The 13,890-nt window shown below is 41.8% G+C and overlaps 2 protein-coding genes across 5 annotated transcripts; both read right to left on the bottom strand.

Annotated features, from left to right (window-relative positions):
• Positions 1–20: 20 nt before the first annotated feature.
• Positions 21–6,248, bottom strand: LOC117448111 (GRB2-related adapter protein-like). Its single transcript, XM_034085242.1, has 5 exons — positions 6,041–6,248; positions 5,757–5,854; positions 5,232–5,351; positions 1,681–1,990; positions 21–1,591 (listed from the first exon to the last, which is right to left on the bottom strand). Exons 1-5 carry the CDS (start codon positions 6,116–6,118, stop codon positions 1,412–1,414), a joined length of 786 nt encoding a protein of 261 aa, XP_033941133.1. The 5' UTR covers positions 6,119–6,248; the 3' UTR covers positions 21–1,411.
• Positions 6,249–7,125: 877 nt separating this feature from the next.
• On the bottom strand, positions 7,126–13,879 carry brat1 (BRCA1-associated ATM activator 1). Of its 4 annotated transcripts, none has more exons than XM_034084924.1 (12): positions 13,444–13,879; positions 12,667–12,815; positions 12,442–12,589; positions 11,541–11,955; positions 11,325–11,435; positions 11,081–11,172; positions 10,600–10,703; positions 10,319–10,505; positions 10,045–10,118; positions 9,770–9,854; positions 9,365–9,648; positions 7,126–8,785 (listed from the first exon to the last, which is right to left on the bottom strand). In XM_034084924.1, the coding sequence occupies exons 1-12, from the start codon at positions 13,568–13,570 to the stop codon at positions 7,928–7,930; spliced, it is 2,634 nt and encodes an 877-aa protein (XP_033940815.1). In that variant the 5' UTR covers positions 13,571–13,879; the 3' UTR covers positions 7,126–7,927. The 4 variants fall into 4 exon arrangements, with proteins under 4 accessions (XP_033940815.1, XP_033940840.1, XP_033940824.1 ...); XM_034084949.1 differs by having other exon boundaries at positions 7,126–8,638; XM_034084933.1 differs by having other exon boundaries at positions 10,600–10,700.
• Positions 13,880–13,890: the final 11 nt, after the last annotated feature.

Here is a 13,890-nt window from a genome sequence, read left to right as displayed (position 1 = left end):
TGGTCCAAAAATAAATGCAGGTTAGAGTATTTATAATCAGATAATAACACTCTTTATTTGGCTGCTGTACAGTTTACTTACATTCACTATGAAGGAGGTTAGAGCGAAATACATGACGGTAAACAAAGCAAACATAGAGTTACATTTCACTTTTAAATAATCATTTTAATACAAGCTATTGGTGAAAGGAGGAGATCGGGGCTCAGAGGACGAGTTGTAAAGTTTCACTCTAGAGCCGCAAAAATGATATTTCCTATCTATGAATAGTTTTTTTTTATTTACTGATTAGCCAGATATTAGTAAAATATGAAACCCACTGAAGAGACATCTGTAAATTGCCTTTTGTGTAAGAAATACTGTCCAAATCCAAAGGTATTCAATCAATAGTATAAAAAAGTCAGCCCCAGCTAATGCAGTAAACTCCAGTGAACTCACTTGAGGCAATTTTACAAGATTTTGCAGAGCTCTGTGGAGCTTCAAACGGCTTTAGAAAACGGTTTATCCCCATACGCAGCAGAGTCTCCCAAGACCTCTGAACAGACTTTGGTGTAAAATGCTTGCAGTTGGAAAAACTTCACCAACCTTGGAGAAAACACTGCTTTCCCCAGAGCTGACTGAGAAAAAACACTTTCAGACTAATCAATCACCACATATGTTTACTCCCAACTTGCCAAATACTGCAGCTTGGTCAGTGGTCCTAAACTTCAAACTAAAGCTGTCAACTTACCCCCTTAGCGTGAGTTTAGCAAGTGTCAGTTTCAGCTTGTTACGCATACAGTGTCTATTTAACATGTGCAATGTAACTCAAACAAGTCAACATAGACTCCTGGTTTCATATGGGACACAAACACCAATCTTATGACTTATCACACTAATCTTATGACTTATCCATTCACCCAGACCCCTCTCTAACTCCCTTCTTTTCTCCCACCATAATTACGGCCATGTAGAGTGTTGTAGTTGTAAGTGTAGGCCCAAGGCCGCCCCTGGCCAACATGAGGCCCCACGCAAAGATATATGATGAGGCCCTCTGTTTCGCGAGCGTCGGGGGGCTAGTGGAGCCTCGAAAACCGTGCCGCACCACACTAATTGCGCCGCATAAGCGCATACAGTATAGGTGCGCCGCATTTTCGGCTCAGTTGAGGCTCCCTCCGCAAGGTGAGGCCCCACGCAGTCTGCGTGATCGGCCTGTAGGAAGAGACGGCCCTGTGTAGGCCCACTAATCAAGCTGGTGTATTTGACAACTTGCTAATGAGAAAAGGCTGTCAATCAATACTGAACATTTGCGTGAATTCATTCCGTGGCTATGGGACTAATTACATATTGGACTAATTGTTTAATCACTAGTTGTATAAGAAAGGTAAGTCACTACAGCCTGACAGAGGAGTGTCAGCGACAGTTTGATATGGTGTCAGTGGTACAGCGGCCGAACGTATTCTGGCGGGAAGATTCCTACTCGGCCTCGACAGCGCCCCCTCCAGGCCAGAGAGCTCGAGCAGTCTAGCAGGTCGATGACGTCACCACGCAGGAAGTGGAGATGGGCGGTGTGAGGGGGGGTGTAGTCACAGAGGGCATGAGCCAGACGGGGTTTCTACACAAAGACAGAGCAAAGTCATCAGACAAACAGGAAACTGAAGCTGATTACCAAGAGAAACGATGCTTCATGATTCGTCATCATACCCCCACAACTGGTTCGTGCAGACGCTGGGAGGGCTCTCTTTCATGGTGAGGGGGGTGAGAGTAGAGGTTAGCTGAGAGGAGGGACTCCTGAGAGGTGGTTTTATAAGGGTTGGGGTAGGGGTTACGTCCAGGATGGGGCAGCAGGTGAGGGGATGCAGCAGCATCTCTCAGAAAGACCAGTTTCTCCGCCGCGATGCTGTGAGTTCTGTAGTAGTCCACCAGGCGGTTCAGGGAGCAGAACGTCTCGTCCCAGATGCAGTACTGACCGCCCCCCTCCAGCACCCGGAAATGCTCCACCCTCTCACCATAGCTGCAAAATAAGAGCGGTGAGAGAGGTAAAGGGATTAAAGGCAAGGTATGCTTCATGTTTCAAAACCACTGTGAAGATGAGAGCTGTGTTGTTCTTCATTCCTTTACCGGCTCCTTTTGTTAAGAAATGCATGCAGAGGTGATGTGCATACCTCTGTCAGTTTGAGAAATGAGTCCACAATCATTTGGGTGGATCTATCACAGGAGGTTTTCTCTCAGACTATAAATCTCAAATGTCAATACAGTAAAAAAATGTGCAACCTGAACGGAACTGTTTGAAAATCCTGCGGTAGTTTGTAAGCACTAATGAAAGAAATAGGAATAATAGATAAGAGCTGAACTGAACACTAAATTATAATTATTAAGTATTTTCATCAATTAATTGCTTGTCATTTTCAAATGTATGCTGGTTCCAGCTCCTCAAATTTGAGCATTTACTGCATTTTTATCTATTAATAAAAGTCCAGATATATATATATATATATATATATATATATATAGAACACAATCAATGTATCAAACAAATGATCTGCAGAAACACTTATTTTAAATGCAACACTAATAAAGACTCCGGGGCTAGTAAAATACCCTACCAAATACATCATTGTATATCGGCTATGCTACATATTTTTATTTATTGTATTGTATTGGTATCTCATATTGAAAGAACACAATAGTAAATTCCACAAAGAAAACTCTTTTATGTTTTCTTGTGAGTAATTGCCTTTGTGTCATTTGGTTTGTGTAGTTATTTAAAGATTTAAAGTATATTAGCATTTCAAAACAAACATGCACAGTGTGTACTATTGCAGTACTTCAAAGGTTTCAGTCTATTGTTCAATGCCTACATTTTTTAAAGCTTGATCCTCCCTTACACACCTGAAGATAATCATGTAATGACTCTGAAAGGAGGCGGACGCTAATACCAGGATTTGTTTGATGAGAATTGTCAGCTGAGGAAAAAAAAGGTTTTAATAAAAATAATAATAATAATGCATTTTATTTATGGGCGCCTTTCAAAGCTCTCAAGGACACCTTACAGAGCATAATTAAAAACAAGCAACAAAGAAGAGCACACAGTAATACAAGACTTAAAAAATACTTAAAAAACAGAGACTTAAAAACAACAATCAGTTTAGCAGAGATTAAAGTTTTGGGGATTTTGTAGTGTTATAGTTAATATTTTACGCAGCATAGTGGTGTCCTTCCTGTACAGAGTCTGCATATTCTCCTTAGTTTCTGTCCCAGTTGCCTCCTACATTTTATAAATAGGGGTAAACTAGTTTCAGACTTTGAATTGCCCGAGGTGTGCTTCTGCATGCAGTACCATTAATAATTAAATGACAATAGCTGTTATCAGCTGCTCGATCTCCTCTGTCCATAAAAGGCACACTTAGAAATGTGTCTTGCAGTATGCACTGTGACTTCCACCTGTATAATGCATCATAAACATATGAGTCATACTCTCTATTTAATGCATTATAATGTGATAGAGGTACTCTTAAATGGTCATTGTTTGTAAAGAAAAAGTGAGAAAATAATAATGTATGCATGAACACACAAAACATTGTAAAATTATACTTTCGCTTTGCAAACAGTTCATTCTAAAAGTAACTTATTATAATGCATTATAACAGTGACTATTTTTGAATGACTATAAGACATTATTACATTATTATAGTACATTAAACTAATGACAATTATAGTAAATTATGATCCTTGTGATTTAAATGTATGATTCAAGTCTTTATAATTTGTTATTACTATTGTAATAATCATGAATATTTATCAAAGTGCTTGTAATTATAATTAAACAGCGCCATAAGCAGATTCTAATGCATTATAAGTATGTTTGTAATGCATTATAGTCTAACAACCTCATAGAAATCGCGACCAACTGTTTTATAACACACTATAAACTATAAACACACTTAGTTTAGAGATAATAAATCGTTTTTAATTTGGAGATAAGATAACTGTGCTAGACCTATATGATAAAAAGTATAAAAATCTGTAGAGGATGGTCAGTTCACGTAATTTGTCATGATGTCATCTAAACTCTTCTCACTGCAGACATGCGAAAAGTGAAAGAATCCTCTTTAATCGGCTGTTTAACATTTAAAACCTGTCTCGTGACTCTTTTGAACTCAACCTGAACTGTACCGCCCTCTGTGGATCACTCCGAGCACTACGCTCTGTGGTTGTGTTTCAGCTTGTGTGCATAAGTAAAACAAACCTCTTATCTCTCTGCCCTTGCAGTCAGGCAGATGTTGTGCCTTAAGGCAATAATATGTGCAGAGTATGTACTTTAAAACATTCTTATGGCATGTGTCAATTGCATAATGTACCTGTGTTTAATGAAAGAATGAGTGGTGTTATACAATGCCCCGATTATTGAACACATTGAATTCATCCTCAATGATTAAATGTGTCCCACGTCACTTTGCTGACCCAAATTACAGCTCCTTACACACACACACACACACACACACACACACACACACACACACACACACACACACACACACACACACACACACACACACACACACACACACACACACACACACACACACACACACACACACACACACACACACACACACACACAGTTCTATTTTTAGTGGAATGGGTGTGCGTACTACATTTTAAATAGTCTGACTCTCCCCTCCACCAGTCCCAACACACACTCAGAGACACGTGGATCCTGTAACTTGCTAACGTGCTCAGTGTGATGGAAAACAAGCATCCAACTGCACGAATAATTTAAGACTATTGCATTTGGTGATCTAAGATGCTGCCACCTGCATGTTTTATGCAACACTCCTAAAGTATATTCATTCAGGGAGATGTTAAAGTGTCTTTTAGAGATCAGGCCCTGAGGCTCTCTGGTGGGTTTAATGGGAAATGACAGCGGTACAGCAGATTCAACACATGCAAATATAACTGCTGCAGCACTGCACACAAACATTTTGGATCCCATTAACATCACAATGGGAACAGACAACAGAGGAACATTACGTCAGCCTGCAGCATGACATTTGTCAGATTTGTATCGTGTGTGTGTGTGTGTGTGTGTGTGTGTGTGTGTGTGTGTGTGTGTGTGTGTGTGTGTGTGTGTGTGTGTGTGTGTGTGTGTGTGTGTGTGTGTGTGTGTGTGTGTGTGTGTGTGTGTGTGTGTGTGTGTGTGTGTGTGTGTGTGTGTGTGTGTGTGTGTGTGTGTGTGTGGTGCATTCACTGACCTAACAGAAACAGAAAACTCTCCAGGAGCTGATTCACTCTCCCTCACCAGGAACACTCCGGTGTCTTGCCAGCGGAGACGCTTTTCGGCCTCCAGTCTTGACACCCGTCCTACAAACCACCTACAAACACACACAGGGGTGTTAATTATACTCTGCTCTTGGACAGTGAAGTCATTATTATATTTAGACTGGAATAAGCAGTAGAATTTGAATGAACAAATATACTCATATGTATATCAGTGGTTCCCAACTTCTGAAATACTTAAGACTTTCACCTCTTTTGGCCTTGGACACGTAGTCAAATTAAGCAGTCTGAGCAGGATAAATCACTACTTGGTCAAACACAAAGGGCATAACCTGTAGTGAGGAATCACAAATGGACAGTGCAACATTTCAAGGTAGAAGAAAAGATTGGGAACCACTGAAGATGGTATTTAAAAGATGTATAACAAAATGTTTGCAAGTACATAAAGCAAGTGTTCTCCTCTAAATTGTTTCAAATATAGGGACAAAGTAGTTTTTTACGGATAAGGAAGAAGGGAAATGTAGTTCTCTGGCACGTAGCCGCGCTTCCCCTTGATCTCTGCTGTGACCCAGCTAGAATCATCCTCCATTTCTGTCACCTATAACACACATGCATAATTATTCTTTTTACTTTATGAATTAGCAACGCTTTGGTAACTTTCAAAGACTCCGAATGCATCAAAGTAAGCATTCACATACACACACACACACACACACACACACACACACACACACACACACACACACACACACACACACACACACACACACACACACACACTTACCTTGATAATGTCCCCTTTCTGGAAACTGATCTCGTCTGCTTCCGAAGCTTCGAAAGAGAAAAGAGCCACCGCCTCCATCCTGAAGAGAGGAGTCGGCAACGAAAATAGTTTCACTTCATGAATGAAGAGAGAGAATACAGCTGTGTGATTAGAGCACAGCAGCACTCCAAATATAGCAAGAGATCACCAGTGTGTGTGTGTGAGTGTGTGCAGGCTGCTCATTAGTTAATGAGGAGAGTTTTCTCTGCGCGTGTGTGCCGCTCTTCCTCCATGTGACGGAGACGGAGATGATGAACACGTGGAGGTGGAGACTGTCCTCTACATCTCCATCTCTGATCTCTTTCTTTTAAACTCTGGGGCTTTAATGAAGCATCTCCACGAGGGAAATCAGGGACAGTGGGAGGAAGACAAGAGAGTGGGGGAGGATGAAAATAACCTGAAAGAAACAGCAATGACCTCCAGTGTTTATGATTATAACAAGTCTTTGCAAAGGTTAACCGAGCGCTTCCAGCTGATTCACACATCATTTTAATTATCAGCTGACATGAGGAAAACTGAAGCCTGTGAAGTGAGTAGGGGTCAATGATGTATCAATTAGATCTGCAATGATTGCTCACATTTTTTAAATTGGTTAACCAACAGTAAAAGTAATCATCAAGTATACATTTAAAATTAATGTCATGTCTTTTTTTGAACCCACTCATATTGAGATTTGCTGCTTTTCTAGGTTGTTTATACACAACTAGATATTTTAGGGCTTCCGGACTGACAAATCAAAACGTGTGAAAAATCACCTTTACTTTGTAAGACAGCTTTTCTGATATTTTATATTCCAAAAAGAATATATATTACATTTCATAATGATACATATAATATAACTTGATTATTAATATGGATGCCAATGTGTCAATCACTCTATAGTTGCAGCATGTGGGAGTCATTTTAGCAAGTCTATATAATGGTAGGTAGCTTAATTTTCTTTTATTTACCCGTCTGGACAAAATCTCAAAACTGAACTGCTGATCAAAATATTGTGTGAACATTCAATAAACAAATCTGTAAAATGTATAATGAGAAGAAAAAAATTCAAATATATGCAGTTTTTTATTGAATCAAAATGATATATTGGTCATTGCAATTGTTTGTGGAATTCCCAAACGTAAAAATGTTGACACATTGAAATTGCTCAGCCTCACATCACTATAGAAACAGGATACATGTAACAATACAGTAATTAAAATAAGGGAAATTACTATTTTTCTAATGAAACCAACATATCACAACATCATCACTGACAAATGTACTCTGAGTTTGAGGGGAATCTCTGGATTGGGGTTTTAGTGGGTGTTGGTCGGCAAAGCAATTTACTGTTGTGGACTGGGGCAGCAGCAAAACTGGTTTTAACCACCTAGAAAACGAATCAGTTGAAGTGCACGCTATGTTTGGATTAGTTTCATCCCATTACCTTGCTGCCAGGCAGTTATTTCATGAGGAGACCTGAAGATGTTATCTAAGCTCTCTTCAAAGCCCCAAGACTACTTTGACACAAATGGTCATTTGACTCTGCACAACGCAGGGGATGATTAGTTAGTTTGTGTTACTGTGTGACCTGTGTGATTCCAAACCAACCAAAGTCACTGCTGTTGATCTTTATAGGTGAGTAATACAATAAACAGTACCAGGGTGTGCTGATCACCATCTATCGACTGCAGATCCTAAAACCCCACCTTAAACAATCCAAACTATTGTGTAGTTCATAATTGATAACAAAACAACTTAAGGCTGTGTGTGTGTGTGTGTGTGTGTGTGTGTGTGTGTGTGTGTGTGTGTGTGTGTGTGTGTGTGTGTGTGTGTGTGTGTGTGTGTGTGTGTGTGTGTGTGTGTGTGTTAGTAGCAGTCTACTATGACCTCTTCCCCTGGTTTTGTGTGAGTGGCACTGGCCGTCAGTATGTCCTGCAGCAGAGAGAGGGGGGAGTTGTGGATGTGGTCGCTGCTTTGAGTCAGGACTTCCATCCTCTCGTCCAATCCCAGAGACCTCAACACCTCACACACACTCACACACACACTGTCACCTCCCTCCTCTGCTCCGTTGAGACCTCTCTGATCAGCGATGTCCTCCTCTTTGGCCTGATCGCTCTTCTTCATCTTCAGGATCTTTATAATCTCTCGCCCCCAGCCACAGCCTGGCAGTTCACAGGATACTGTTGCCATGGCAGCCGATGCATCCAGTGCCCCTAGCGATAGAGGACAGACTGTCTCTCTCAGTGTTATCAGCAGGCGACAGGCCTTCAGAGCTACAGGTCTATCGCAGTCAACCAGCCCACTCAACAGCACTGAGACGACTCCCTGCTCCACCACAACGGCCAAATCTGACTCAGCGCCCTCTGTGTGTGTGGCAGTGTGTGTGTGAAGTGTGTAGGCCTGCTCAGAAACTACACCATAAGCGTGTGGCGAGGCATGGTGGGAGTCTGAGCCCTTTTTGTAACCTGGGTGACCTGAAAAGGCTTCGTCCAACAGCAGCTCAGCCAGCACCAGCGTGTGAACTTTGACCTCCCAGTCCAGATCGGCCCTGCCTTGTGAGAGGACGGAGCGCACACTCTGCATCAGGAGAGAGGAGGAGGAGGAGGAGGAAGATGGAGGTGAGTGTGAAGAGTACCATGAGATGAAGTATTGTACTACAGCCCTCCTGGGGAATCCCTCTGAGTCCTGGGAGAGGATTTCAAGCAACCGGCTCACTATTTCAGGCTGGAAGGATAGAAAAGAGTTCCAATAAAAGTCAAACTTCTTAAAACATTGTGCCTATATTTTTAGGTATAAAGATACCATGTAAATGAACCCAGTTAAGTATGGTTACGAGTGTAAATACACTTTACAGAACGCAGACAGGAATACAGACAAACCTTTTAGACCCAAGTCAAGAAAATATATGTTTTTAAGGTCTAAAATGTCTATTGTAAATATGTGTCTCAAAAGTGGATAAAGTCCATTTATGACAGCTTCTGGCAAACAACTAAAAGACTTGCCCGCACACACATGAGGAATACACCACCATGACAGGCAGCCAAATGAAATGGACCATTCAAATGTATTACAATGACAGATTCCTCTAGGTTGGAAAATGATTGGATACATTTGGGATAATGTAAGCACACAACTCAACATATATCTAACATGGGTCTAGAATTAGCTGCAAATAACATTTTATACCAATCATTAGGAACCGGACCCCGCTGATAGAGGGACTTATGGTTTATTTCAACACAGAAAGTTCTTAGACTTTGTTCCAAATGTTTTTAGACTGAAGCTAAAACAATTTCTTCCTACCTCCTCCTCAGTGAGTGTCGCCCCCTGCTGCCAGCGGTGTGTAAGAGTCTTTGCCAGTGCAGAGATGGCGCTGGCCCTCACGTAACTCTCTGAGTCCTGCAGCGCCTCCCTCAGCAGGGGAGTGGTAGAGCAGCCGCCCAGCAGAGCCTCAGATGCGTCACGCTCCTCTGCTGCTGCTTTAATGGAGTCACACACGCCTGCCAGGTGTCCCAGAAACTCCACCGTCGAGTCCTTCACCTCCCAACGCATGTCACACACACGCTTCTTCACTACCTCCACCAGATCTGAAAGTATTCATATATACATACATTTAATTTCAGTGACATATTATACTGCCACAGCAACAGTCGAGTGTATTCTGTGTGTGGATGCATCACACAGGAGAGTTTTTATGGTGACCTTTACCATGTCTGAGCTGGTCTGTTATAAAGGAGAAGTCCGTGCACACACTCGTCCACTTTAATAAGGCCTGGTAGGACTTGTGGAGTACCTAAAAAACACAGACACAGTACTTGAATTGAAAGAATATTACATCAAATAGTAAAAAGGGAGGCAAAGAAATAAAAACAGTCAGTGAGTGATGGTGTCGCCTTCAAAGTCACGGCTCCCCAGTAGAAGAAGGTTGGAGACAAAATAAAATGAGTTATATTCAAGAGTGCAAATAGAAACACACAACTTACAGTGGGGTCAGAATCAGGGTTTTCCAAATATTGAATCAGAACAGTGAACACTTCGCTGATCCTCTCTTTCGCCCCTGAAATACACAGGATGGAGAATAAATGCAATTTCATCCTGAAAAACACTTTTGTTATGAATGGACAAACATTAATCCTAATGTACTGTAGCATTTGTTTTTGTCAGTGTATGACAATATCACATTTGGTTTCAGAATATTCAATAAAAAAAAGAGAGCATTGTTTCTATATAGGCAATCTCACATAAAAACAGTGTTACCTGGGCTGCTGGTGAGGGTCGTCAGAGCCTCGAGAGCACATTTCTGAACTTTGCCACTGCCGATTACATTCCTGCTAACCTCACTGCAACCAGTGGAAGAGGAGGGTGAGTTGCCACTGCAGATCTTTAACAAGGACAGAACTGCAGTGACAATTGAAACTGGAAGACAGGGTAGGACGTCAGGAGGCTGAGGTAAAGAGAAAGAGAGAAAGGGAAATAAGTCAGCTACACGTAAAAAAGAGTCTCCTCTCCCCTGTTCTCTGTCGTCCTCACAGCCTCACCGTGAGTGTGATCTGTGGTGTGTTGCTCAGGCAGACACAGATCATAGAGATGCAGGAGGATTTGCTCTTTAGTTGTTCCACCACTGAAAACTGATGCTCGTCTGCTGAAAAAAACAAAATATAATTAGTCAGAAAGATGTATGACGGTGTAATAGCCATTGAAGGTAAAATATTTAAATTATTTCCGAGTTTAGTGAACATTTCTGAGGGAAAAAAACCTAATCCCTGCAAAAATATGATAGGGTTTTTAGTCAACGAACCAAATTGCTTTTCACATTGGTTGGATCACACCAGAGACGCTACCATATGCCTTTGGTGAATGAAATCAAATGTAAACTTAGCCATTAGATTTAGCAATAGGGAAATAGTCATATTTTCAAGCCCAGAATCACCAAAAAATACATTAAGGATACACTCAGTCCCGATATACATAAAATAACAGATTGTGTATTTTTTCATTGTGTATATCTGCGTGTTTTACCAGTGCTTATTGTGCCCAGTAGAGTCTGACCAGTCATAATGTCGAGGGGGAGCAGTAGTATTCTCACGGCCCGGGCTGTGTGGACAGTATCACTGGGTAAAAGAAGAAATCAGCATCCATGGGTAAATACATCCTGTTACTCATAGATTACTTGATGTCAGAAAAACAAACTGAGCTTGTACGGGTGACGGTGAAGTCACATCCTATATGAGAGTGTGAGGTCGTGCTCTGAACAGATGCTTACTGGTGACCTCTGCGAAGAAAAGCAGCTGCAGCATGTATGAGGTCAGCGGGTTTGTTAATGTTTAACATGGACGATAGAAGACGGGTGATACGTTCATCAGTGCCGGAGCTGCTGGAGACACACATGAACATTGACAATTAACTCATTCATGTATTTGCTTTGCTTTTAGTTTGAAAAAAGCACTGTGTTTTCGTCCTTATTATAAATCCCTTCTACCTGCATGCAGACAGAATGACGTCCATCAGAGGCAGTGTGAGCTCACTGCTGCCGGCTGTCACCAGTTCCTCCAGGGAGTCTCCGACTGTCTGCAGCAACTTGTCCCGCAGAGGAGGTCCGGCCTGGGCCAGGAGCAGGGCCAGCAGTTTGAGGGTCTGCAGACTCTGACGGACATTTTTGCTTTCTTTGGGAACCAGAGACTCCTGGAGGTACCCAGAGATCGACTTTACAACAGCAGTATAGTCTGCGCTGCTTGGCGTCATCCCATCACCTTTTTCTTTTTTATCCACGCCTTTACATCCTGCAGGCGGGACTGGTTGAAAGAAGAGCAGGATGTGGGCGAGCATCTGATTGGCAGCTGCGGCAATAAATAGACTTGTGTCGGTCTGGAGTTGTAGAAGCGGGTCAATGAATTCTGGAGAGTGAGGAAAACAGATTTCAGTTATGAAATGGCTAAATTCTTAGTCTTTATTCCTAAATACACACACATTAGGAGACATGGGTAGGTTCGGTAATCATTCACTCATTCAATACATGCTAACCAGGGAGTTCTATGCAAAGGACTATATAGTGAGCTCTTGGGCAAAATAAAAAACACTTTTGGACACTCTGGTCTTTATCTTTGCGCTGTTAAATTAAATTAAAGCATGCCCGAACAAGGTTAGCCGGTGGAACCTCCATAATAAATACAGAGATGCATTTTGTGACAAGACACATGATTTTGTACTTTGTCCATTTTTTCCTAAACGAATGGAACAGCATAGACCTCTTTATTATTCACTCAATTGGAAACTTGTCTTCACTTTCACAGGCATATATACACTTACAAAACTCCCTCTGCCAGGGGTTAGATTGCATGAGATAAAGAAACAGATAAATAATAATTGGGTCAATGAGTCACCAGATTGTACAAAGAAGCTGAGAGCCTTCGGGTGCTGCAGCATGCTCCTCAAGCCCTGAATCCAGCCGATCCTTAAACACGGATCCTCCCAAAGTCCTGCTTCCTGCCAGTGCTGAAGGTTGAAGACCTCGTTCAGAACAGAGTGTTCCTGCAGAAGGGACATCACCAAAGTCAGACATTTTTTTTAAATAATTTTGTTAAAGTACAAGGTGTCATAAACCCTACCTGAATGGTTTTGAAGCTTTCCTCAGTGGCAGCCAATAGGCCGGTGAGTCTGAGAGCGAAGGAGAGGACACCGGGGTCTGAAGCAGAGTTGTGAACCACAGTGGATATCAATTTAAGCAGACATGGGCAGGCCTCCAGCAGTGATCCCCCTTCATCGGGAGAAAAGGTAGACATTAGACAATGTACAGATCTAATATCCATCCATCCACACCTGTGCCCCTCACTTATTGTGCAATTAATGTAGTTTCAAAAAGTCAGCTGTTCACTCAATTGTCAAAGTCAACTGACAGGACATCAATTGACAATTTCAATAGTTGTACTCACATTCTAAGCAATAATCAAAACCATTTATGATTCCAGCATCTTATAGCAATGTCATAATGTGCGTATAATGTGATTTTATACTGAATAACTTTATGTTTTGAGGGTTGGTAAGCAATTTGAATCTTGCTTTCAAGTCTTATGGTGGAGTATGAGTATATACTATATGGTGCTTTAGCGTTGCATATTCGCAAACAAGGTGGAAAGTACGACAAAAAACAACCAAGTGAGTATTTTTAGAGACGTTTGGACCCTCGGGGTTGCAGTCGCGTTGCCCAGCCTTATTGTGAAGTAGGGACACGTTTCTCCACTGTCTCCAATCACTAACACTTAGCTACAGACTAGAAGTAGTAAACCACGGAATGCATATTGAGATGTCAGACCTAATACATCAATGTGTCAGAGAGAGGGGAAACCAGGAAAAAAAGAAGTATCATGACAGATTTCAGTACTAACCAGCCTCTGTAATCCCTGTGAACCAGTCCAGCAGTTTCTCCAGGCTGGTGTCATCGGGCAGAGAGCTCCCTGAGCCCGCCAGCACTGCACACACACCGGGCAGCAGCAACGCACACTCTCTGTCCATGGTACTAACGTGTGTGTGTGTGTTAACTAATGATCATTCAGAATGCACTGAAACTTGACAGCTATATACTTACAATAAAGCATACATAGCTAACGTCGATTCACTTATCTGTAAATACAGTTAGATACAAAGTGATGTAGTGGAAGTGTAACAGCTAGCTTAACAAAATGTAGTTTTCGCTTGTAGTTCTGCTAAACGTCCATCTCGCGGGAAATAGTTTCGGATCTACCGGCGTCTCTCTTCTGCCTGAGTAAAATGTGAGCTGCACTCTTTGCTAATCTATAAACATATGGATGGATACATTACATGCGCAGGCGCCA

Source organism: Pseudochaenichthys georgianus, chromosome 1 (genome assembly GCF_902827115.2).
Source record: "Pseudochaenichthys georgianus chromosome 1, fPseGeo1.2, whole genome shotgun sequence".
NCBI lineage: Eukaryota > Metazoa > Chordata > Actinopteri > Perciformes > Channichthyidae > Pseudochaenichthys > Pseudochaenichthys georgianus.
The sequence above is the reverse complement of the archived record's forward strand: the minus strand, read 5'-3'. Positions and strand labels throughout refer to the sequence as shown.

Excerpts from the sequence above, each read along its gene's own strand:
- LOC117448111 (XM_034085242.1), bottom strand. The coding sequence starts at position 6,118 with ATGGAGGCGGTGGCTCTTTTCTCTTTCGAAGCTTCGGAAGCAGACGAG. Across the intron at positions 5,855-6,040 it reads AGAAAGGGGACATTATCAAG|GTGACAGAAATGGAGGATGA; the intron begins GTAAGTGTGTGT and ends TGTGTGTTATAG. Across the intron at positions 1,592-1,680 it reads TGCACGAACCAGTTGTGGGG|AAACCCCGTCTGGCTCATGC; the intron begins GTATGATGACGA and ends GTCTTTGTGTAG.
- brat1 (XM_034084924.1), bottom strand. The coding sequence starts at position 13,570 with ATGGACAGAGAGTGTGCGTTGCTGCTGCCCGGTGTGTGTGCAGTGCTG. Across the intron at positions 12,816-13,443 it reads CACAGGGATTACAGAGGCTG|GGGGATCACTGCTGGAGGCC; the intron begins GTTAGTACTGAA and ends CTCCCGATGAAG. Across the intron at positions 10,704-11,080 it reads ACTGGGCACAATAAGCACTG|CAGACGAGCATCAGTTTTCA; the intron begins GTAAAACACGCA and ends TGTTTTTTTCAG.